General features: G+C 42.2%; 1 protein-coding gene across 28 annotated transcripts in view; it reads left to right on the forward strand.

Annotated features, from left to right (window-relative positions):
* MAGI1 (membrane associated guanylate kinase, WW and PDZ domain containing 1) overlaps positions 1-24,154 on the forward strand; it is a 335,447-nt gene that overhangs the window by 231,881 nt on the left and 79,412 nt on the right. For all 28 annotated transcript variants that reach the window (XM_048316067.1, XM_048316068.1, XM_048316075.1 and 25 more), the window contains exon 3: positions 16,689-16,808. In XM_048316067.1, coding sequence (XP_048172024.1) covers positions 16,689-16,808 — 120 coding nt within the window. The remainder of the gene's footprint in view (positions 1-16,688; positions 16,809-24,154) is intronic.

Raw genomic sequence — 24,154 nt, forward strand, 5'->3', positions numbered from 1 at the left:
TAGAAGCAGCTGAGGAAGAGAGAAATCTAATTTAGCAGAGGTTTAACAGCTAACATGTTCCAAAAATTTTGATATGTGTTGGGGGCAAATCTGACATAACTGAAAAATCAGGCATTTTTTCCTTCTGATCTCACCTATTTTTGTCCAAGAGAAGGACTGAAACCCTGTTGTGAGAGAGGGGGAAATTGCTTGAACTGGTATGAAGAAGATAAACAGAAAGAGAGAGATTAGCTCGATCAATCGATTGATTGATCACCGTGGTCTCCTTATGTGCTACGCCAGAAAACTGCAGCCCAGTACAAAGCTGAGAGTTGACGAACATGGGCCTTTTGGTTCATCCATCTCTTTCTGCATTTCTAAAGATGTTCTTCCAGTTGTGTGTTACCAGCTTGCATTTGCCTGGACCACGGTCATCATCCACAGCTGTCTCCAAGGTTATACAGAATATCATTTAAAATTAGTTGCTATTGTTTAAATCCAAATGCAGCCTACTGAGGGCTGCCAGGCTGTGCTGCCCAAAGGGATGTGTGAGGCTGAGCCAGCAGTCGGAGGTGGGGATGTGCAAGCGGATCCGGGAGGGCAAGGGGCACTTGGAGGTGAGGAGGGGGTGGCAGCTGGCTGAGCACGTGGCACCACGCTTATCTGTGTGGAAGCGCAACACCTCGCAAACTTTTAAACCTTTAATCTGCAACGTGAATTTATATAAGGCTGCCTGTGGAGGTGTGCGGGTCACCGGGCTGCACGGAGGCTGGAGGTGAGCAGGGACCGGGGAGAGCTCCGGGGCGGCGGCGGGGCCGCTGCAGAGGCGGAGCGGGGGGAGCCGGCGGGGGCGGCTCGGGGTCCCGGCGGAGCTATCGGGGTCCCGGCGGAGCTATCGGGGTCCCGGCCCGGGACACGGAGTAGGGAAGGCGGCGGCAGCCGGGAGCTGCGGGGTAGAACCTGAGTTACAGGGGAGAGAATTTACGTTTTGAGGTGAAAATGAGGTGACTCGTCCTCGTCGGAGGCGCCAGCTCGGGCTGTTTCTGTGTGAATAAACGGTTCTATGGAACGAGCCACCCGAGACTGTGCCGTAGGAATCCTGGGGTGGAACCGGGAAGGAAACCTGGTCTGACTGTGGGAGTGGGGAGGGTAAGCGGGGCCCCTGTCGGTCGCTGGAGCCGCTGTCGTGAAGGGGCTTTGGTCTCAGCAGCTGTAATGATCTATAACGAACATACTGATTATAGGGTTATCTATAACGATATATAACAGTTCCATATAGAACGATTGTGTAGCGATATATATATAAAATTTATATATACAAATTATTAAATACAATCCGGGACCGTGCAGAGCTGGGCAGAGCCAGGCCGGGTGCCACTGGTCCTGTTGCTCGCGTGGCCTCCCCGGTCCCCCTGCACTGTGGAACAGTGGGAGTGAGTCCCACCCAGCACCCTCCTCCATCGTCATTCCTCTCCCAGCCCTGGTGATCCCAGCCCAGGATCTTGGGGGAAGAGTTTGGTTCTGGACAACATTCTCAGGCAGACAGTGGGATTGTTGGGGTGTCCCATGCAGGGCCAGGAGTTGGACTCGATGATCCTTGTGGGTCCCTCCCAGCTGAGGATATTCTGTGATTCTGTGAGTGTGTGGCTCTGTCTATGCTGGAAAGTGTTGATCACAGGTGTGTAAAGGTCCTTGGCTGGATATGAAGTTGAGTGTTGCTCATAATCCAGACGCACAATCTCTTGGCCTTGGTAAACTGCAGCACCTGCCTTAACAAATCCATAAATACTTGGCTGCTGAGCTCTGTCCTCAAATGACCGCAGTGTAGATGTGCACTTTGTAAAAACTCATTTGGAAGAGGCCTGCTCTAAACAGATGAATGGGTTGGCTTGGGTACCTTTAAAAAGAAGAATCCTCTTCTACCAGCACGCTTTACAACTCTGACATAATTTAGAACAACATTGTCCTCCTGAAAATTCTGCTACATGATTACAGTGTTGCCAGCTCTTGTGATTTGCAAACTTGAGAGCAAACCTTGAAGGAGGTCATTTAATCCATTCCTCTACCTGAAGGCAAGAGCAGCTTTCCCTAAGCATCATCTGTGAAAGATGTGGTAGGGAGAGTTATTTTCTGCTCTTCATGGTTTCAAAGCCACTGACCATTGGGACCACTTGTAGCTGCTAGTGCAGAGCCAGTCCTCCTGCAAACTTGAATTTTTGATGTTGAACTCTCTTAAAATCTACCTGTAAGTGCTACAGTTTTTACCTAGACATTTAAATATCACCCTGGGAATCTGAAGTTCTTTGCATGGGAATGATGTATGGGAAAATAGGATGTCACTAAGTAAACAGGTGCCATCAACAGTTCACAAAGTTACTGGCCTGTGTAACACAGAGTATACAAAATAAAGTACTCATTTTCCTCTGCACTACTGTTAGGCCTGGGAGGAAGAAAAGCAAGCACTGGATGTTTGAGAATAAGCAGCTTTATAAATCCAGTTCTGTAAATATTGTGACCATTGCTACCTGATGAGCAGGTATACCAGTCTAGATAAATTCATTATTATTTGTAAATTCACACATTGTGGTAACTCGTAGTCATGGTTTCCAAACAGATGAGGAGTGTAAGCTAAAGATCATGAAATAGTACCAGAGATAGCCTGTACGTATGTTCAGCACCTGAGCTTTCATTGTGTCTTCTCATGGCCACATGCTTCATGCTCCCACTGGTCCTAAATGGGAATTGTTTGCACACACCAAGTGGGGAATAAACCAGGAAATCACCCACTGATCCATTCGAGAGGCTGTACGTAGATCTGTGACAAACAAGAGTCACAGCTGCCACTGGGCTGTGAAACATTCCTGCTGAATGACCCTGATCTGTGTGCCATGGAAAATACCTGTTTAGGTCTGTGGTAGCAAGAGCCTCACGTTGATCAAAGCAGGTTTCTCAAAGTTTGACTTTTTAAAAGTGTGTAAATTCATCGCTGTGCCTTTATCTTTCAGAAAAAATCCTAATCCAAATTGTGGCTGATCAATGGTTGCATTAATTATGCACAAAAGGGTTAATTCGACCAGCCTTGTTCCCTTTGAATGCTGCTTTACCCTGGGAGGAATTGATTTGCATTGTGCAGGTTGGACAAATTCACCTCCAGTCTGAACTTCTGTAAAAGTCTCCAGGGAAGGTCAAGTTTCTGTTATTTTCAATAATAAATGAGATTCCCATTGAGTAAAATGATCCAGGAAATCAGCTTCAGCTCTCGGAATAACAGTTCTGTGGTCTCTGATGAGAGGCTGGGAAGAACTGATAAGAGTTGGAAGAGAGATGAATGAATTTCTCCATGCTGCAGGTTTTACAATTCTAACCTAGTAGAATTGGCTCCCAACACAAGTGTTAATAACTTTTTATTTATTTTGAAGGTTGTCTCAGAGTTGTGATTTTCAAATACACTTCTTTACAGTCTTATCCTAGCTCAAGGAAAAATTTTATAGGTGAAAGACAGCTATAACAATAAAGGAGAAGATGGTATTTTTATAATAGACAACAATTTCTCACAGCTCACAGGAATATCTTCCCTTCCGCATGTTTTTCTGCCAAATGGATGTTTGGAAGCGTTAGTAATTGCGTTTTCCCCTTCAACTCTGGAAGTAGCCTAATTTGGCTGAACAGTCAGAGGGGAAAAAAGAAATAATTAATGTGATTCATTCATCTAGAAAGTGCAAAGCATAACTTAAATGGCAATAGTGGTAGACAAAGTGCTATAGTGAATGTTTCAAACTTCAGATTTCTGTTGCAGTATGAAGTGATCTGAAACGAGTGAGTGGCAGTTCATCAAAAGGATGTGTGTTTTAATTCTGTTTTATTGGCCCTTTCCAGTTATTAATCTCAGAATTGCTAAAAATACATGGGATAATGGATGGTTGCTGTTCAAAGCTCTAGTTTACTGCACAGTCAGTGTGGGAAAGTGCTTTAGTTACTTTGGTTCTTTTGTATTGCCTCGAGAAAGAATTTTCCCCATGTGTTTTGCTCCAGAAGTCATCTGTTGTTTTTCAATGTATGCACATAAACAGATCTTGCCATTATGCCTGAACACTGAGTCAGCAGTTCCCTCTGATGAAGCCATCACCAGGGCCTGTCATGTTTATCTGCACAGATCAGCATCACAGAGCACATAATGCTATTAGCTCCCAAACGTTGTCTGCTAACCACAGAATTGTGGGACACGAGTGACCTTCTGCTTTTTCCTTCCTAATCGGCTCTGAGCTTGGGCTGCCAGCTTGGCTGTTCTGTGCCTCCATTACCCATCTAAAAAATGGGCATGATTTCATCTTCCCACCTTGCTGGAGGCATTTTGAAGGCGAATGTACTGACAAATGGGACCTGCTCAGATTTTTTGATGTATGTTTGAAGATTTGGGTGTTCGTTTTAGTTTTATTTTAAATATTTAAAATGCTTCCAATGAAATTATTTTCATTCATTGGACTTAGGTCACTCTCATCCTGCAGTGACAGAAGTAGCAGGGATTTCTCTCTTAATTTTCTTTTGCCTTTCTGCGACACATCCTTGACAGGATGAGAGAATATTTCTTAAAAAAATAGTGCTGGGAGATGGAGCTGCTGGCTCTCTCCAGCCTCATCACCTCCACCAGTACCATGGGCAGTAGGGATCACCTTAAATCAGCAGTGTCCTGAGCCAGAACCAAAAGACAGTATTTTTTATTTTTCTTTTTTTATCCACAAAACATTTACTGCCCCGAGGCTGTTATCCTGCAAAAGCTTGAGCATGTGTTTAGCACTAATCATGGAAATTGGTCTTGAAGCAATTGGGATACTTGTGTGCTTTGAACTGAGCAGGTGATTTGCAGCAAGTCCCATTATCAGTTCTGTACCAGCATCTGTCTGGCAGAGTGGTTTCACCTGCATCACTCCTCTGAAGGTCTCAACACAGCTGTCAAAGGATGAATGCTTCACACTTTGAAAATGAGTGCTGGAGTGTAGATTTAAACTTTGTTTTTTTAGTAAGGTCTTATCTGTCATATGATATTCTTGTCCTGAAGAAAGGCAGCCTGTCTCTCTGATAATCACTCGACTGTCCTTTAAGTCAAATAACATACAGATACTTCTGAGAGAATATCATCTCAGCGTTTCTTTAAAGCCTGGATCTGATCGTGTGCTTCCAGGCATATGTTTTCCGGGCATGTAGTGATCTAGGAGCATGAGAAAACAGATTTCTGGGGAAACTCTCTTCTCAACACCTCAGATCACAACACCCTCCACCAACCGGGTCTAAGCCGAGGAAGTAATTGGGGTGTTGAGGATTTCTTCTGTATCCTCTGTGTTATGCTGACACAAGTGCAAGCTAAAACCTGGTGGTGTTTTTCTTTGCAGGGAATTGGAGGCAAGACAATGAACAGCTCATTTGTTTGGGCTGCCAGACAGTTGCATGAGGATAATTACTGTGTGATGTTTATTTATGTTGGACTCAAACCAATGGTTGTGGGGACCTGGAGATACTCTGGAATTACTCACTGCAGTGAAAGTTAGAGCTGCCGGTGTTGTAGCTCCATGGGGCATCTCGTGTTGTGTGATGCCCAGTCAACACCAGCAGGGCATTGATAAACTAGCAAATGAATTTAAAATGGCATTTAAAATTGGGACACTTGCAGAAAATTATTTGCAAGAAGCTAATAAAATGATGGAGTGTGTAATGTGATGGAAAGATTGTTTTGTGTGAACACAGAACTGTAAACGACTACACAGGGATATTTAACAGAGAGAAGGTATAATTAGAAATAATCAGATTAAATGAAGCAAAGATCATTTAAGCCAAGCACTGGAGTATTGTAGAGGGGTGTTGCTTGGCTTCAGAAAGGCAAAGTAAAGCATCCTGTGAGAGTGTATCCTATGAAACTCATAGGTGATGACGGGATTTGTAGGCAAGGTTTTATTGTTTGTGTACAACTGGAAAAGCAATAAAATCAATGGAGAAGCTTGTATACATCATCAATAACATGACAGTTCATTTTGGACTGCAAAGATGCAGAGTTATGTGCGACCTAGCCAGCAGGCTTTTACTGTACCAGGAAATGTTTTAATTAAAAGTGAGGAGAATGTATTGTAACTTGAATTTTCTTTAGTATTCTATTGCACTTAAAACACTACAAGTTCTTTCTGTGTTAGAGCTGGGGGATGTGGAATTTGCAGAAAAGGAACTGTAAATAACAAAATATTGTAATAGTTTTTATTTCAGTGGGGTAAGAAAATACTTAAAATTTATGTATTCGATTTCTTTTACATTTCAACACTTCCAGTTATCAATAGGGATGAATCTGAAACTCAGACACCAATCAGCTTCTCAATGTTTTGCATTTTTTCAGCATCTTGAGCTGTTGTCTAATCAGCATCACAGAAGGTGAACCAGGATAATGTTTTCAACCAGCTGAAGTGATAGCAATCATGAAGAACTAAAACATGCCTTGCATACAGAGCTACTGAAAAAAAATGCAGGAATTGGTATCAGTTAAGAACAGGTAAAATTAAGGGACAGAATCTGTAGGGAGTATTGTCTAAATGTGCACATTGCTGGGTAGATTTGCTGTCTGTTCTAGTCCTTCTCTTGAGTTTTACAGCAAGTGCATCCATATGGTTACATGACTGCACATTTCTATAGTCTGCATCCTCCTTGCTATAGCAGAGGCATTTGCATTTTTTTGGTCAGTATTTAATGTGAAGCTGGAAAACTGCTAAGCAAAGGTGAAGGAGGATTTGTCAGGGAAAAAGAACCATCTGAAGCAAGGGTTGGTGAGTGGCCAGAGACAAAAATTGAGGAGCCACAGGAGACTCTGACGTTCCAAGAGTGTGATGAGGTTATCACAGTTCGAAGTCCATTAGTTTTACCGCATTTCATGGCTCTGAGCTTCAGGAGAAAGTATTCCATGGAGACAGTGTTTTCAGTGTACATTGTTCAGGGAAAAAGACTGCTTTTAATAACTATTTTGATGTCCTGTGGAAGTGTGGTGGAATGGAGGGGATGGTGGTGGTGGTTTTTTGTTTGTTTTGTTGGGGTTTTTTTTAAAAAGGGAAAAAAACTCTCTGCCTCCTTCTTTTCAGTAGACTGGATGTGGTCACTGAAACAAACTTGAGGGAATGCCTCAGAGATAAATGAATATGTTTTCTGTGACTCTCTATTTCTGTGTTGGAATTTTACAGGGATTAGACTAATGAACTGGTCTTCCTGCTATTAGGTGAGGTGTTTTATTCAGGCTTTTAACTGCAAATCAGAGGTCTGCTGCAAAGGCAATTAAAGTCAAAAGAAGGAGTTTTATATCACACCCAAACAGGGATGACCCACATTGTGTTGTATTACAAACAGCAAAAAGAGGTAAAGACTCTCTATTGAGGCAACTGAGCTGTTGGACATCAAATAATCTGAAATTTAGTACTGTGGCTTTTAAGTGCAGAATATCTTTTCATGGATATATGTGCACATATGTATGCAGATGTTAAAAGCAAACATTATTTTTGAATAGAAGCTGAATTGAAATACTGCAGGTGTTCAGTCTGTGTTGGAAATGCCATTTATTATGAGCTTAATTATGGTATCTGATCATAGGCCACGTCTGAAGTCTTGAAGTAGAATAGAAAATAGGATAAATTTAAAATGTTTTGGTATCCAAGTTTTAAAGAAAAGAGATGCATTTTTTTTCGTCCCATAGTTGTGTCAGCTTGTGTAGTAGTGCTGTTGAGGAACACACCTGGTCCAGGTTCGTGGGCTCAAAAGCTGCAGATTGAGATGGAGACTGAAATGCACATTAAACTCTGGGTGGGAGCCCCAGACAAGAGGCTGTGAACTGCCAGCCTTTGGGATAACAAAGGACATGAAGATGGGGGATGCCAGCCAGGTAAATGGATACTGAGAGACACTGCAGGAGCCTCCCAGTCCCAGAAATTAAAGCCTCTGGCCTTGGGAGTGTGACTGTCAGAGTATTCTTCCTTTGGTTGAAATAGTTGCACATATTGCCAAAACAAGCTTTCATTATTTTTTTATAAAACTGGTCGCTGTGTTCTTGTTCCCTGTTTTTCTGCTTCAAAACTCCACTGCATGTCTTTCCCCAAATAGGAAGATTTCTCCACTAGTTCATGGCAGGCAAAAAAGATTGTATAAGGTTTATAAAACCCTTAAGGTTTCTCAAAAAATCGGTGACCTCGGCTTATCTGACTTCTCTGGTTTTCTGTCTGTCTTTGCTCTGTGACTTGGCAATTCATCTTGCAAGAGTTTACAGTGTACCCAGTTCCAAATGCTGTCTTGTCCCCTCATCTTTTCCAAAGCCCTTTTCTCCCAGCCTTTGGTCTGGAACATCAGGCAAAAAGTTTGAGAGCCATTTATTTCTTACCTATTCTATGATTCTACTCCTGCATAACCTACTCAAAACTTGTACCAAGCCATGTGAAGATCTGATAGCTAATGAAATGCAGTTTTTAATACTACACTTCCTTAATCCAGCCACTCAGCCAAACATCACAGGGAATCAATGGGTGTTTTCTTTCTCAGCAGCTGAATACTGCTACTGGACCAATTCACAGCTTGGTTTAATGATATCCTTGAGTTATGAAGCTCTCAGACTGGGCTACACCTTCTCTTTGGCAATTTGGAAAAATCAGATAGCTCTGCAAGCAGATATGAAAAAAGCAGATATAAAGCATGATAGGTTATACATCCTGATAAATTACTTCTAAAATGTGAAAGTATAAATAAGACAATGCAGTATTTGTTTAAAAGTGCTGAATGCGTGGGAGCAAACCTCCATCCCAGCTCTCCTGTGAGTTAAGGGTATTTTAAGCACTTCCCCCCCCCCACACCTTTGGCCTGTTGTATTTAATACAGATGTGCACATTCATATGGAATAGTGATCTGAATCCACGTTGTGCTTTTCCACTGCTCTGCCTCAGCATGGTGAGGCTGCAGGTGACTGAAGTGGGGCAGCCCCGTGCAAGCACTACAGGGATCAGACTGGGCTTGGGTTGAAATAGCCCAGAGTGAATGATCTACAGGATTAAAAATAACCAGCTAATCAGAGTGCTCTGTAATTATCCAGTGTAGGTATTTAATTTACCACCATCAGCCATAGCCTTCCCCAAGATAGACATTTTTACTGAAAGTAACTGTGATAATTTTTACATAGATGAAAGGTGGACCTTTTGAAATAAAGGTGTGTGCCATGGGTGTAGAATTATCTAAGCTTCTAAAAGTGTATATGAGAGAAACTGAATATAAGTGCATGTAAGTATATAATCACCTTGTTAATTTACTTTCAGCTAATTTCACTTTCTATAAGTTGCATCCACACTTAGACAAATGGCAATTTTCACTCATTTCTGTACCAGTATTTAAAAGCAGAACATTACAGTGCAATCTCATTACTACCGCTTTATTGATTTATAAAATTACATTTTATTACACTAATCCGTATATTAGAATGAATAAAACTGTGCATAGCTACAGCTGAGGTATTCTTGCCAAGTAGGTACATAGTTTGCTTTTTCATCAGTAGTTCACAATTTAAATTAGTGGATGTCATGCTGTTGGACTCCAGAAACACAGGATTAATGGCAAACTCATTAGTTCATGAAGTTTAATCTTCTTGTGGGTGTCCCACCTCGTGGGAAATAAGACGGATTTGGCTGCAGGTGTCTGGTGAGGTAACAGCAATCACTCAAAGAAAGGGATGTAGAGCTGCTGCTATTGTGAACCTGAGAATATTTATTATTTATGCTTTATTTGGTACCAGAATACGCTTTGCTTAGGAGAAAGCAAATGAATGCTCTGAAGGACACATGAAGAGGCTGTAACTGCATTAGCAAGTGCTACATGGCAGTAGAGCCACTGGTACTTTTCTCAGGTCAGGGGGGTGATGCTCTGTTTGAATATTTGGCATAGATCCTTAAATAGGTCTTTTTTAAGTGGCTTTCTTGGGGAATGTGGCAGGTTTTATACCCTTACTTCTCATCATCAGGTAATTTATCAGTTTCTTTTAAATTGATATTACAGTGGTGAGTGATCCCCTCATGCTGAATTGGCTTCGTGTAGCCTTGGCATGGTGTTTCACAACACGCACAGACGAGCTTGCAAAGCCCCAACGAGGTGGCAAGTTATTTTTGTCCCTTTTAATCTGTTAGGCCCTGATCCTGATCTGTAGGGTTTCCTAAATCCCACTGATTTCTCTAGAATTAGGTTCCTGGAGTCCTTTGAGAGCCTGGGTTTGGCTGATCTTGTGCTATTAACTGGAAACAAACCCACTTTCTCTATCTCAGAGGGCTCTAAGGATAAATGTGTTGAAGATTGTCAGTGTTCTTATTTGGTGGCAGGGAAGGCCACTGAAATAGCAAAAATAGATTTAAAAAGGACAAAAATAACTTGCTGCCTGGAGGGTTTACGCAATCCGAGCTGTGCTGTGTGGCTTGGCTGAATCACTTCTCCAGGGAGGCTTGGGGCAGTCCGTGCTTCTTTGAGGGGAAGGGTCAGGGAGATGCAACTGGACTCAGCATTTCAGAGAGAGGGAGAACAGCTTCTGTGTGTGCTGAGGGTTACTTGTGTGCATGGCTGGCACAGCACTTTGTGCGAAAGGTGTTCCTCACAAGCTGCTGCTCTGGGCTCCTTCTTTGGTCACTTGCTGGAAAGACTGGTGGGAGAAGGAGATACTAAGCTCTTTGTGCAAATCCCTTCCATCTCCCCCATGGAAGAAGAACGCTTTAGAACTCAGCCATGAAATGCATTTCTCTCTGAAAAGTGTCTGTAGAAAGAGTTTTGTCTTGGTCAGCTCTTTTCTGGGTTTAATCAGTCTTTCCTGCTGACCACAGTGACAGAAATTTGCTTTTATTCCTGCAGTTGTGTGTGTGGCCAGGAAGAGTCAATCATCTGCTCCTGCACATGCATCATTAACAGGGCCGGGAGTTAATTTCTGGTGGCAGACACATTCTTCTTTGGATTGAATTTCTACTCAGCCACCAAGACACTTTGAATGCTTGTCACGTTCTTGGGGTTTATAGGTATCAAGATGCTGGCTAGAGAAGGGATAGACAGAATTTAAAATCCCAAAATGAGCTTTCTGAGTTTCAAGTTTCAGGAGAAAATTGTATTTATAAGCTGAGCGTGTTCAGTTTGTAACAGATTGGGCCTGTCTGAAATGTCCATATTTTATGTAGTTACAAATATGAATGATCCCTTACCCACAGGTATGTGGGGTTACAGTGTATAATGGATCGCACAACAATGTCCAAATGCAATTCCTTTTACTTATGTTGGGGAAGAAATAAGGTATTCTTAGTTTGAACAACCCCAGAAGTCAGTAAAATAAGGTAGTTCTGTGTACAGTGTCTTCTTACAGACTGGTTACACTTTATTTTTGTGTATGTGGATAAGGCTGTTTTTAGTACTGTGCTACTGCAACGTTCCGCCTTAAGCTTGGCTGCTGATCAGGTTGCCTCTTCTGGAGGCAGACCAGGTTGTCTTTGTCTTTTCCCTTCTCCATTTGCTGTTAGCAGATTTGTGAAGTTTGTCCTGCCTGGCAGTTATCTGGCACCATAGGTGACAGATGCAGGAGAGCCAAAGCAGGCTCTCCAAATAACCCTGCGATGTGAGAGAAGAAGGTGACCTCCAAACACAGTGGGAGGGAAAAGGGGCTGTTTTCCTAATATGTTTCTTCTTTGGCAGCTGAAGGCTTTTTCCCTGTAGATGATGAGAGCAGTCTCTTCTTGCTGAATGAACAAAAATACCAGTTTCTCAGAACAATGGGAAGAGCAGCACCCTGTCTTCCTCCCACCCCTGCCTTTCAGAACCTCCCACAGCAGCACTTGGCCTTGCAGCCTCCTGGGTCAGGAGCATCCCTGCACACTTCACTTTATTTACTGCAGTCGCACCCACTGCTGGTAACCACCAGTGGCTTGAGTCTGTATAAAATACGGTTGTAGCAACTATTATCATTACTTTGAGTGTACAATTCCCACATTATCTGCCATTTTATGAGATGCTGGTTAATGGAGATGAGGAGTAAATGACTTGTGGTTTGATCAGATGTATTTTGGTGGCTCACCAGATTGTCACTGCCAGCCAGTGGAATTGAAGAAGGAGTTTGCAGAAATTACTGCTTTGCAAATGGGAGTTGTAGGTATTCTGCACTTGAAATGGTGACTTCCAAATTACTTGCTAGGGGCTGTTTTGGTGCACAGTAACAGTACTACTGCTCAAGAACTGCTTTTGTTTTAACATGGAAGCAATTGAAGTGACTTTAGCCCCACTGAAGCCTTAGTTTTGGATTACAATAAGCAAGATTCTGATTAATTTAGCAGCAGGGCATCAGTGACTATTAGCAGCTTAACTTGAAGGCCTGGTAGATTGATAAAGAACTAAACAGCCCCTGAATCATATATTAACAGTCTGGCCATAGTATAATTGAGGCTCATGTTGGGTAAGTGTCAGCATGGTTGATAGGCAACACAACAGCAGAAGCTATTTGTCTTTTAAATGGGCACTTAAATTATTCAGGATAGTAGTTCATAGTCATCAAGGCATCTGAGCCACAGTCCAGTTATTCTAGGCATGTGTGCACAAGCTCTAATTAGTTCATGTACAGCACTGAGCTCTCCTTGGACAAACTCACCTGTGTCTAGAAGCAGTTTCTCAGGTGGAGTCTCCAGTCCGTGATGAGATCCCTCTACTGTGGCCCAAGCATTAGGGATGCATGAATAAACTGGGATGCATATAGCCTGGGGGTGATAACCAAACCAACAGCTGGGAAAACATTTCATTTAGTATCTGAGTCACTCATGTTAGATGTAGTTTTACTTCCCCAATCCAGGGGTAAAAACTGCAATGCTAACCAGTAGCCTTATTTTTTTGTTTTCTTATGTCTTCTGTGGTTACAGGAAGTTTGAGGAATTCCCCTGTGAATGTAATGTGTCTAACTAGTTTTATATGCTGTGGGATATGCTAGCCAAATAAGACTGAAAGCTTTTGAACCATTAAATATGCAGAAGGAGTTGGTAGCCACTCAGTTTCTCCTCCAGTTCCTTCTTTGCAGCATTAGCAATTCTGAGGTAGTCACACAATGGACATAGCTGAAATTAATTAGCTAAATTGGTACCTAATGGCAATAAGATTTCATGCCACTTAATATTTCAGTGCAAACAAGACCGGCAACTAAATGTATTTAAATATGATTGGCTCATCTTCTCAAGTGGAGTATCTTATCTTTTGTTTGGGCTAAATACAGCTCTCATTGTGCTCAATTAATTCTGCCATTAGCAGTGGTCTGACCTGCTATTAGCTCTGATAAAATGTACAGTCATCCCCTTCACTGAAGACCATCCTGTGGTAAGGATGTTGAAATGCAGTTTAAAGGGGGAAGGAGGATACACATGCTTTGCCTTTGTACATAATTAAGCCATGCTAATGATGGGAGACTTAATTACAATTGGAGTTTATCAGCAGAGAGCTCCAGTGGTGGCCTGCAGGCTGTGATGGTGCTGGCCTGTGCACACTCAAGCTGCACAGCCATGGAGCAGTTGTTCCAGGCTGTGAAAGCGCTCTGGGTGGAAGGTTCTGATTATTCTTGGTGTCCTATGCCTGGGAAAAGTCATGGAGTTTGCGCCTCTTGGCTTTCTTTTCTTCCCCCCTTTCTTGCTGCCCGCCCTCTCCCCCTCGCTCCTTGTGAAGCAGCCCTTCTGGCTTTGTTGTAAGTGTGGTTTGTAATCATTGTACACATCCCAGATGGTTCATGAAAACTCTTTGAAATGCCATCTGCCAGGCGTGTGTCCAGCCGGCAGCCTGTCATTCTGCTACAAGAAAAATGGAGGCGGGTTTTCCCTTCCCCCTGCCTTCCTGAATCGCATTCAGTAACACTTGCTCAGATGTGGAGCAGGATAACAGCCGGAGCATCTGCAAGCAATCTCTGCTCCAGACAGCAACATGGAAAGTTGTTGGGTTTTTCGCCTTCGCCCAGATAAGATATCACAGCCAGTGTAGTTTTTATTTTCCCTGGGCTTGCTGCTGAGGACCAGCTGAGGTGACAAATGTTATCTCTGTGATGCAATGTTTTCCTTTTCCGCGATGACTTTCCTAATGCCTTCCGCGTGTGTTGCGGGCAATCGTGCTGATAGCAGGCACAGCTGCGATTTTTTGACTTGAACATTATTTTCGACTTGAACATATTCAGGAAATTAAGAACACTGAGATGAAACAAATAGATCCATTGAAATGGCTCAGAGGAATTATGACAGAGAAATAAGTGTCGTGTCAAATAGGCAGCCAGCACTAGTAAACTGCTGACTGCAATTTCACTGCTATAAAAATTCAGATGGAAGAAAAAATTGATTAACAAATATCCTCTGTGGGAAGATATAGATAAAGAAAAGAAGAGGCTTCAAAAGATAAGGTGAAAGCAATCCTGAAGTTCCCTGATCTTTGTGTCTCATCAATGTCTTAGTAGTTATTGGGAAAACACACATCGCAGTCTTTGTCATTCGGCTCACGTGCCACATGGCCGGGGGTGACGTTTGACTGATTGATGCGCAGTGGTACAGAGGCTAATTCTCACTTCCATTGTGCTCCAGGCATGGGACAGCTACAACGTATCATTGGTCATAGTTATTGTCGTGGCTTTTCATCCTTCTTGCTTCCCAGTCGCGGGGCAGGTTTAGGGGAATGTGGCAGTGACCACCAGACACAGTGCTCTGGGGAGGGTCCTCACAGCCTCAGTGTCTACGGCAGTGTCCGTGCTCAGGGAGGAGATGTTGCATCTGGTCTGCGACCCTTCATCCCGGCTGCTGGGTGTGTGCTCCACGCTCCCTGTGTGCCAGGGAGGGACCTGAGTGAGCTGTTCTGCATGCCTTTGGATGGAAGCACCTGCACTAGGGCGGAGAGGGGAACATGGTGCAGCTCCAGCATTTCTCTGGACTAGATCTGTGAAAGAAAATTGCCTTCTGTTACAATCTACCCAGTAAAAATGGTTGTAGCCTTACTATAAGGATTCAGAAATACAAAGAATACAAGATTGAGTCCTTTCCAAATAGGAAAGAGTAATTCTGCTAGCAGGGTGGAGATATCCATCACTATTCCCATCCCCTTCCTTACTTTTCCTCCCTCCTTCACCCATTCATACAGCTCCAAGAGGAGGAATGATGGAAAAAAGCACAGGAATTTATAAACTCTCTGAAGGCTGCCAGTAAATAATAAAGAAAGAGAGTTTCTATTTTGAATCAAGAAATGGAGCGTGTTAGAGAAAGTGGATGTCTATCAAGGAAATTAATCTAGTGATAGTCTTTCAAGGGTGACACTCTATCAAGACTGACCTCTTGAGCAGTCTCTCAGATGAATAGGAGATAAGCAGACTTTCCGCTTTCCTGGCACTTGAGGAAAACATTTGCCAGATGCAGGCATGGTAAATTTATGCTCTTTCAGCTTCTGAGAGCTGGAATCTTCCCAATTAGTTTTCAGAAGCTCAGCTTCTTTATTCTTTCTTCTGTCCTTTTATAGAGGGTTTAGGAAATTGTATTCACTGAGAAGACACTGCCCAGGGGCCAGGAGAGTCCCTCAGAAGTGAGAAATTATGCTTTGTTAAATGTTGGGTATGGTTTCCACGTCTCTGAAGTTATTCCCAAGACAGCAGACTGATTTCAGCCACAGCATTCGGACACCTCCAGCTCTCTAACTCCAGTCTTTCTTCCAAAATTCAGTTTCCTATACTATCTGTAAATCTGTCATTTATATTTAATCTCAGACGTGCAGAATCCAGTCACCTCCCAGCCTCCAGAGTCATGGAAAATAAAGGCTATTGAACAGAAATTGATTCTTATCAATGAAGCTGTGCTTAGTGACCTAAAATGCAACATCCCAAGCCATCTTAGGGAAAAAGTCATGAAATGACTCATCTTACACTGTGCTTCAGAGTGCTGTAAATTGGCCAGAAGGGAGAAGAGTTTCAGAGCTGGCAGAGTGGCAGTGATCAGAGCCAGTTCTCCATGGGTGCTACTGAAATTATCAAGTGCTGGAGAGGGAGATTCAGTGTGACTTATTACTCAAAAGTATTCCTGAACTGGAATGAGCTTGTAGGTGAGCTTCTTGTGAGAAGAGTTGGCAGGCTGTCTCTTTAGTGAGCACGTGTGAATGGTGCATCAGAACTGTCTCATAGTACTTTTTAATGCTGAATAAAAAATAATAGCATAAATAGAGATGAAACACTAAGAAGAAACAAGGGAGAAATTATGTTTATGATGTGAGAGAACATTTGATGAGATAGTGGTATAGAAATAATGGAACCTGGAAAGTAGTTGCCTTATCTGAGAATACAGATTGCAATTTTAGTGAGGTTGAAGTGGGAGAGACAATTCTAACAGCAGGAAAGTAATTGCTGGCATTTTCCCAGGTACCAAATTTTTCCAGCTGTGTTTCTGGACAGAGAGATGAGAGATTTCTTTGCCAGAGTGTTTCTGAGAGTACAAGAAACATTGTCCTTCAGTTGTTTTGTTCTACTTGGTGCCACCAGTTCAACCTGAAATCTATGTCCTGTTTTTAATGGGCTCCTAACTTCAAACTTCTTTTGACCCTTGTAGCTCACAGAGCTGTGTTTTACAAATACTGTTGTATCTTTGTGAAAATTTGTTACTTAATTCTTGATAAAAAAACAACTCGTTTAATGTTCTAATTTCTCCTTTCAGGCACAACCCGCCCTCCAAGAGAAGGAGAAGTGCCTGGTGTGGACTATAACTTTCTGACTGTGGAGGAGTTTCTGGAGTTGGAGCGAAGTGGGACCCTTCTGGAAGTAGGAACTTATGAAGGTATGGAGCCACAGGCAGTGAAAAAGCACTTCAGATACCCATGGTGGGACACCACATTTGCATCACCCTCGCTCAAGTTAGGACCTTGCTTTCCATCCTAGTGCTTTGCTTCCCTTTTCTCTGTAACCTGAGAGAGGGAATTCCAATTTTGCTGTGCTTTATCTTTTGCCTGAAAAGTTAACTGCCTGAAAAGATTAACGTCAGTTGGCCAGGAAAATTCGATATGTAATCCCATAACAGAATACTGGGGCAGTATGCATCTATTGTTTGTATCCACTATGGCTCATCTCCTTGTTCAGTTTTTCTTTCCTCCTGCTGTTTCTCTTTCCCTCTATCTTCCCTAAATACACTTCCTTCGCCACCCAGTTGTGTCACTATGCAGCTACATGATGCATTGCTTTTTTGGTTTTTTCTTATTCTTGGATAATTGCTTCTAACTTGGGTCATTGTGTTGATCCTTTTTACAGCACAATTTTGCAAACAACAGCACTGAGACAGCCAAGGGGCACTGAAATGTCACCAGGGTGAGAGCAGGAAAAAGCTCCAGAGAAATGCAAGGCAGATTGACCATTTTTAGGTACACAATAGGATTTGTGTAACTAAACCTGCAATCTATAGCTCCTTTAAATTGAAAACTCCTTTTGGATGGGTTTGGGGTTTTTTCCTTTGGAGAACATTCAAATGTGCCTCTTGACAAGACAATGAAAATAAATACAGGTTTGAAAGTCCTTCCAGTGTACTTCAGCTCAGTCATTTCATATTTCCATGTGAAAGAAGTTTAATGGTTCTTTCTGTAAATATGAGAGATTGAAAAAGCCTTATTATTGCAGCCTTATTCTAATTATTCTTTATAATAAGAAATATGGAATATGTTTAAAAATACAAACTACACACAAATAGCCAAAAGTCATCAAACATGAACAGAAAAGATTGTGACATGTGGTTTTGGTTTTCAGGGTCTGACGAACGAGTCCTGAAATACTGTTTGTCTGCTTCTTTAAAAACTCCTTTTTAAGGGCACCTTTAAACCTTGTGCTAATTCCCAACTGCAGACAATTGCAGTGTCAAACCTGGTTTGCATGAAGATGCTAAATGTATAATTTGGTTTCACTCTTCCACCTCTCTGAGCTGATTAGCTCCATCAGCACCAATGCTAACATTCCAGCACCAGCTCTTCTTCAGAATGAGCTTTTTCCTCTCTGTGTTTCTAATTATAACACCAAATTAGTTTTCTTTGTCATGGTCCTTGAAATAGATCAGCTGAGAGGCCTTGCCATTGCTTCCTGATCTGTTTGTTCTAGTGACCTTTCCACTTGGAAAGACAAAATGGGTAACTGTCTGTAAGCTGGCTCCTGGGACATGCTGGGAATTAGTTCTCAGGAAATGCTGTATCCATCTGGGACAGTTACAACGTGGTAGTTTCACTGCTTATGTGATTATATGCAGCAGCAGCTAAACTGTTTAGGTTTCATGGCTTGCTCTTTTCAGTTGCTGAAGATGGTGTTGATTTCTCATAAGTCTAATGTGTATTTCATTTCTGTTGGTGATAGAAGTGCCTGAACTTTAAAGGAATAATTTGTCAGAAGTGCTGAGAAGCTTCTTTCCCCATTGACATCAGTGATGCTGGTGCATTGTGGTTCTGGAGTGCTGGCCAATGGAAGGAAAAATCAATAAGAATAAAGCAAATAATGATGATGCATGTGTGCACATATGCATCAAGACACATTACTATTTGATTGTAATGTAAAATAAATAGAGTTCATTTTTCACTTACGGCTTCAAGAAATTATTTTGCTGCCTTCTGAGATTTCTTTAATGGCTTTGTTGTACTTTTTTTTTGAAATCTGGTTTTACGGCTGTATCGATCAAGAGGGTGTTGATCTTGATTAGATCTTGGAAGATGGGGTGATTCAGACCCAATGCTGAAATTGCAAGCAATTTTGTCTATAAGAGAAAATCTGCCAAAACCCAAACCACAAAGCAAGTTAGACTTTTAATGGCCAAGTATCTGTAATTGTCCAGCTTTACAGTCTTAGATATTTTAATTATCATTTGTTTTACACTGCATTTTGCTGCCACGTTTTTTTTTTAATAAGTGTTCCACCATGATAAATTTGACTGTGTTTTTGATCAGTGATGGCTTATTCTAAACCAGAGAAATAAAGCCCAACAAAAGCAAATAGTCTTCTAATTCTACCTGCTGTACTGAGTAGAAATTGTAACAATTGCAGAGATTGGGTTGCTTGTGATTTAATGCTCTCAGGTGATTTAGAGATGAAGGAAGAGGGATAGTATGAAATGGACAGTAGGGATGAGGAATGGGGAAGTTTTTGTGTGCCAGCCAGCCACAAGCTCATGTTGCTCTAGCAGGCTAGTGGTTTGGGGTCAGCATGGTCCCAAGGACCCTTCGGGCCTTAATTTGTCAGCATCAGCATGTGGTGGTGGAGAAGATGGACATAAAGTCACCTGGATACTGTCACTTGGAAAAATCTTGTAGAAGAAGAGGTAACAGAAGCATTTAATAACAGTTACTGAAGAGAAGTTCTGGGGAGAAAGATTAGAAAACAGGGAGCCATTGGAAGAGGGGTAATACCCAGGACTTTGATGCTGATACAGATACTATCGATTTGGAAAGAATAAAGAACAAGCAGAAGAGAACAGTTGAAAACCAGAAAAAAGTAGGAGAGTGTATCAGGTTTTCAAAGTGCTCTAATTGCAAAAAGAGAAAGTGCAAGCTGAACAGGACAAAAGAGGTGTTGCTGACCTACAGGGCTTTGTAATGCCATTATTATTTCTTCTGGTGCACTGCAAATAGGTTCCTTTGGGCAGCTTTTGATTCACATCCCAGTGAAGGCAGAGCAGGCATGGCAGCTGCTGTTCTGGTCACCTCTCATCTCCCTGGTGTTTTCTGCACCCAAAAGGCTTCAAAAAATGTAACCAGATGGGAGGGGGCACTGGCAAGCCTTAATTCCTGGGGTTTTCAGTTCAGGTTTTCACATCCTGATTTTTAACCATAAAGCCCAGAAACATCTTCTTTCTTCCCCCGGTGAAAGCTACATGTTGATCACATGAATCCAGCAACTGGAGCTGGAAGACCTGCCCAAAAAGCTGCGATGCTGCCCCAGTATTGGTGATTTTGCCCCACGTGGGTGCTGCACAAAACACACTCAAGCCAGTTAGAAATTCCCATTGACAATACTCATTAGGAAGGAAAATTCTTTTTAGGCTGCACATTGACTAGGCCTTCTGGTGGATAGGAAATCACTGTAATTGTAGTCTCAGGCATTTATTGACTGCTCCTTCAGGGCAGAAAATACTGATGGATGCATGGAAGTACTTGTGTAGGTTACTAATTATTTAGCAATTACTTCTGCATTTGAATTGCGGGCTCTCACAGGGACCCCAAGGGAGGGCTGTTTTGAGCACAGTCACAGCTTCCAGATTTTATTCCCGTTTTTTCCCCAGCTGCTGAATGGCCCTGGGCAGATCAGGTAACTGCTCTATACTTCAGGTTTCTGGCCTGGAGAATATTAAAACAACACTTACTTCTCTCTTCATTAATATTTCAGCAGATACCCTGTGCCTGCAGCTATCTGCTCTTCCAAATAGGAGGGGGAGAGTGGAAGCAACGGTGTTCTGGAGGGCTGTGCTGAATTCAGGCAGCCCTGGAGATGGGAGCTATGCAGAGGCACATGGGGACATGAGCATGGTGGCTGAATTTTGAACGGGGGTGGCTGTATCACCAGGATCTGATGAGGCTGTATGAATGAATGCCTGCCCAGCACTTAGTGATCCTCAAAAGAAAAAGTGCTGCACTTTATAACATGTGAAGGGTTATTACATTATAGAGTATTATTGTCAAGGCATCATCTTTCATTCTCAGGACAAGTATTATGTGATTGCCAAGAGAAGTAATAAGTAATCTGCATTAGTCTCATGACTAAGATGTAATGGGGTGACTTGCTAACATTTTTAAAGTATATAAAACTAGCTACTGTAGACAGGGTCTCCAATTGTGGTACTTAATGATTGTAATAAATTACATTAATAGTGCAGTTTGAATTTCAGCTGAAGTAGAGAGGTGTATTCAGCAACATGCTTCAAATCAAGATGCCTTTAGCCTAATTTATCTGATGTGCTGGCTCTCCTTGGGTTTCTCTGCAGCAGCCACGCTGCCCCAGCTGCTTTAGCAAAATGGGTGGATTTTTTTTGCTGGTGCCTTTGCAGCCTGTGGGTGTCACCAGCTCGGTCCCACCTGGAAATGAGAGCCGAGCCTGTGGCAGGCAGAACATGAGGGGAAGATTGGATGAGGAAGGCTGGCAGATGCTGGGGATGCCTATGCAGGTGAACTACATGTTCTGCTTAATAAGATCAGATCTGCTGATCTTTGTCTCCAGACTAGAGACTGACTCAATAAATCATAATGGCTCCTTTAGCTGAATATCCACATACTAATATCTGTGCACTGCAGAATGATTCCTCTTCTATCTTTGGCTCTTAATACTTTGCTTGCTTTTTTTCTTTTTATTTTTTAAACCACTAGTAGAGGAAAAAAAGGTAAAACCTTGTTGTGTATGTGCAGGATTATCAGTGTTAAGAATGAGTGCTGCTGTACTGAAGTCTCATCTGATAACAGTGCTTTATTCTGCAAACAGGTGAAGTGGTACCTGAGTAATTCTTGTTTTCTAAAAGCAAATATTCAAATATCTGATAGGGGTTTAGAGTGGCTTTGAATTTCCTGTGGCATTGCTGACTGGATTCTCCCTCTCTCTGCACTTTCAATAACAAGTTTCTCAATGTGAGCTCTGTCAGAAATTGTTCATTAGCAGTCATGCAATTTAAAACATAAACCTCGGGGAAAAGGCTCCTGAACACCTCTGGCAAAAAAAGAGATATGGTGAATTAGTTGCTTTCTTCTTAAGTTAGAGTTCAGGTTATTTTAGGCATAATTTACTTTGTAATCGTAGTTTGATATGTTGAAGACCATTCCTAGTAGTCCAGGCACATTTTGGCATTGTTTTTTTGGTACAGGGTGTTCTTGGGGCACTTCAGAAGTGGCTGCTTTCTTGCTGGTGTTATCCAGCTCCTCTGCAGAGGCAGCCTGGCCTCTGCAGGCTGCAGCACTTCCCTTTCTGCAGAGCTCACTGCCACTGCCTTCCAGACAGGGAAGGTGTTAATGGGACACATCCTCATGGTGGGACTATATATATAAATATTTAACTATTTGCAAGAAGAAGAGTTTCATATTTCAGTGGCTTGACATGATATTTTCTTTAGTCCTACAGCCCTATGCTAGGTAGGGTGTTTCCAGCTGCTTCTCCTGCTTTCTGTATATACCATACACAAGCACGTTTATTTATGTTCCCTATGAATTTTTTTAAAATTTATTTGAACGTGGATATAGAAGTTGATATAACACAGCTGGTCTCATGGAACACCCTGAGCCTCCCCAGCCCTCTCCTGCTCCATGTTACCCAGGTTGTACTGCTTATTTATTACTTTTAGTATCATTGCTTTATTTTAGGATTTTTGCATGCCTTAAATGTGCTTGGATGCACTTGTACGTGAGTGCTAACAATGGCATGTGGCAACACCTAGTGATAACACAGGAAAAATCAGAGTAAGTAAGAGTGATTTGTTCTGTGGGTGACTTTCTCCCATGCTGCCACTGCCTTTAGGACACTAATTGGAGTATATGTTAAATTGCAGACATAACTGAAATGTGCAGTTTGCAACAGTTTGACTTATTTAGCAAAAAACCCAAACTGATCTTTCAGTTAACCTCACCATGAAAAACTACAAAAATTGACAGAGAATCTCCTATTTAAAGCAAATGGATATATTGCAGGTTAATTTCTCTGAGCTCTCCTTCATTGCCTGTTTTCCTTCCGATCCAGATGCTGTATCCGCAGCCTCCTCCCGGTTGCCTGGATACTCTGAATTTCCTCAAGGCAATTGCTAATCAATGTGCAGTTGCAGCTAGGTGAATCCCACAGACAGCAGCCAGATCTGTCATCTAAATGTGGAAATCTGTAGCAGAATGGGATCTGGGAAGAGAACAGACAAAACACTATGGCAGGAGCTCACTCCCAGGAACCAATTCATCCTGTGCTAATCAGACACAAGCACTCTTGCTGGATTAGATGAGCAGAAGCTCTTCTGCCAAAATTAAGGGTCAATTGTTTTGGTTCTTGTACAGTGCAGAGAAGAAGAGCTGCGTCTCAGAAAAGAAAACCATTACATTAACAATTACATTTCAAATCTTTGTGTCAAGACCTTGCTTAATTTTGCTGCTTATCTCCAAGTGTCTTTCCCAAAATACCCATTTGCACCAAGACAGAAAGCTATGAAGTGCTTTTTAAAACATGAGCTATTAATGGAGTCCTTGTTAGCACAGAGTGGTCGCTTTGAAGATCAGATGCACTTTTCATGGACACAGGGCCCTCTGTGCTGCACACAGGCCTTTGAGTTTCTTGGGATTTTTGTAATTGCAGAATTAGACTTCACAAGTACGCATCAGTAAATTCAGAACTGCGTGAACTCTTCTTGGGCCTTTGCTGAGACACAAATGTACTCCCAGTCCCAGGCATAGACATCTTTCCACCAGAAGGAAAGAGAATAGCTGCTGCAGAGCAAACACCTACAAATTAAAGTAACTCAAATACGTGCTTTGGGACCACATTCTTCAATTGCTGTAATTGCACCATTAGAATTAGTGCTCAAACTCATGTTTGACCTTGCAGTCAGCTCTTCTGCCTTCTTCTGCCCCTCCATGTCAGCTCCCTGTCCCCACCCCAGCAGTCTCCATGGTCTCCTCTTCTCTCTCTGCCTTAGTATCCATTCCACTTTTGAACCTGTTAGATTGTGCCTCTCTTCATGTACGTTTCTACCCATTCCAGAAACAGCATCTTGGCTGGCTGGAGTCCTTTCAACCCAAATGGATTTGAATTCAACAGTGTGAATTCAAGGTTTTTATGAAATATATTCATAGTTATTTTACGTAAGGGTATTTTTGTTCATGTATTTTTGTGAATTGTATTTTAAATTCCAGCTCACATAAACAATTTAGGGTGAGTTTACTGCCCACCAGGGGAATATTTATTAAGAATGCTTTGTTGTTTGAAATACAAGACAAGTTTTCCACTGCCACTTGCTTTCTAAAACCTAAAGTTCCCTTGACTGACAGTGTTGCTTTAATTCAGGACAGGGGGGAAGCTGCTGTAGATTGCATTCATTGATTGTGATCGCTGCTTGAATTGGCAGAGCAGGAAGTGTTATGATGATGAGAACTTGTCTTATTGTTGTGATAAGCTGTTACCAAAGTCTAATTACCGGGTGTGATGCTA

This window comes from Corvus hawaiiensis, chromosome 11 (genome assembly GCF_020740725.1).
Source record: "Corvus hawaiiensis isolate bCorHaw1 chromosome 11, bCorHaw1.pri.cur, whole genome shotgun sequence".
In the NCBI taxonomy this organism is placed as follows: Eukaryota; Metazoa; Chordata; class Aves; order Passeriformes; family Corvidae; genus Corvus; species Corvus hawaiiensis.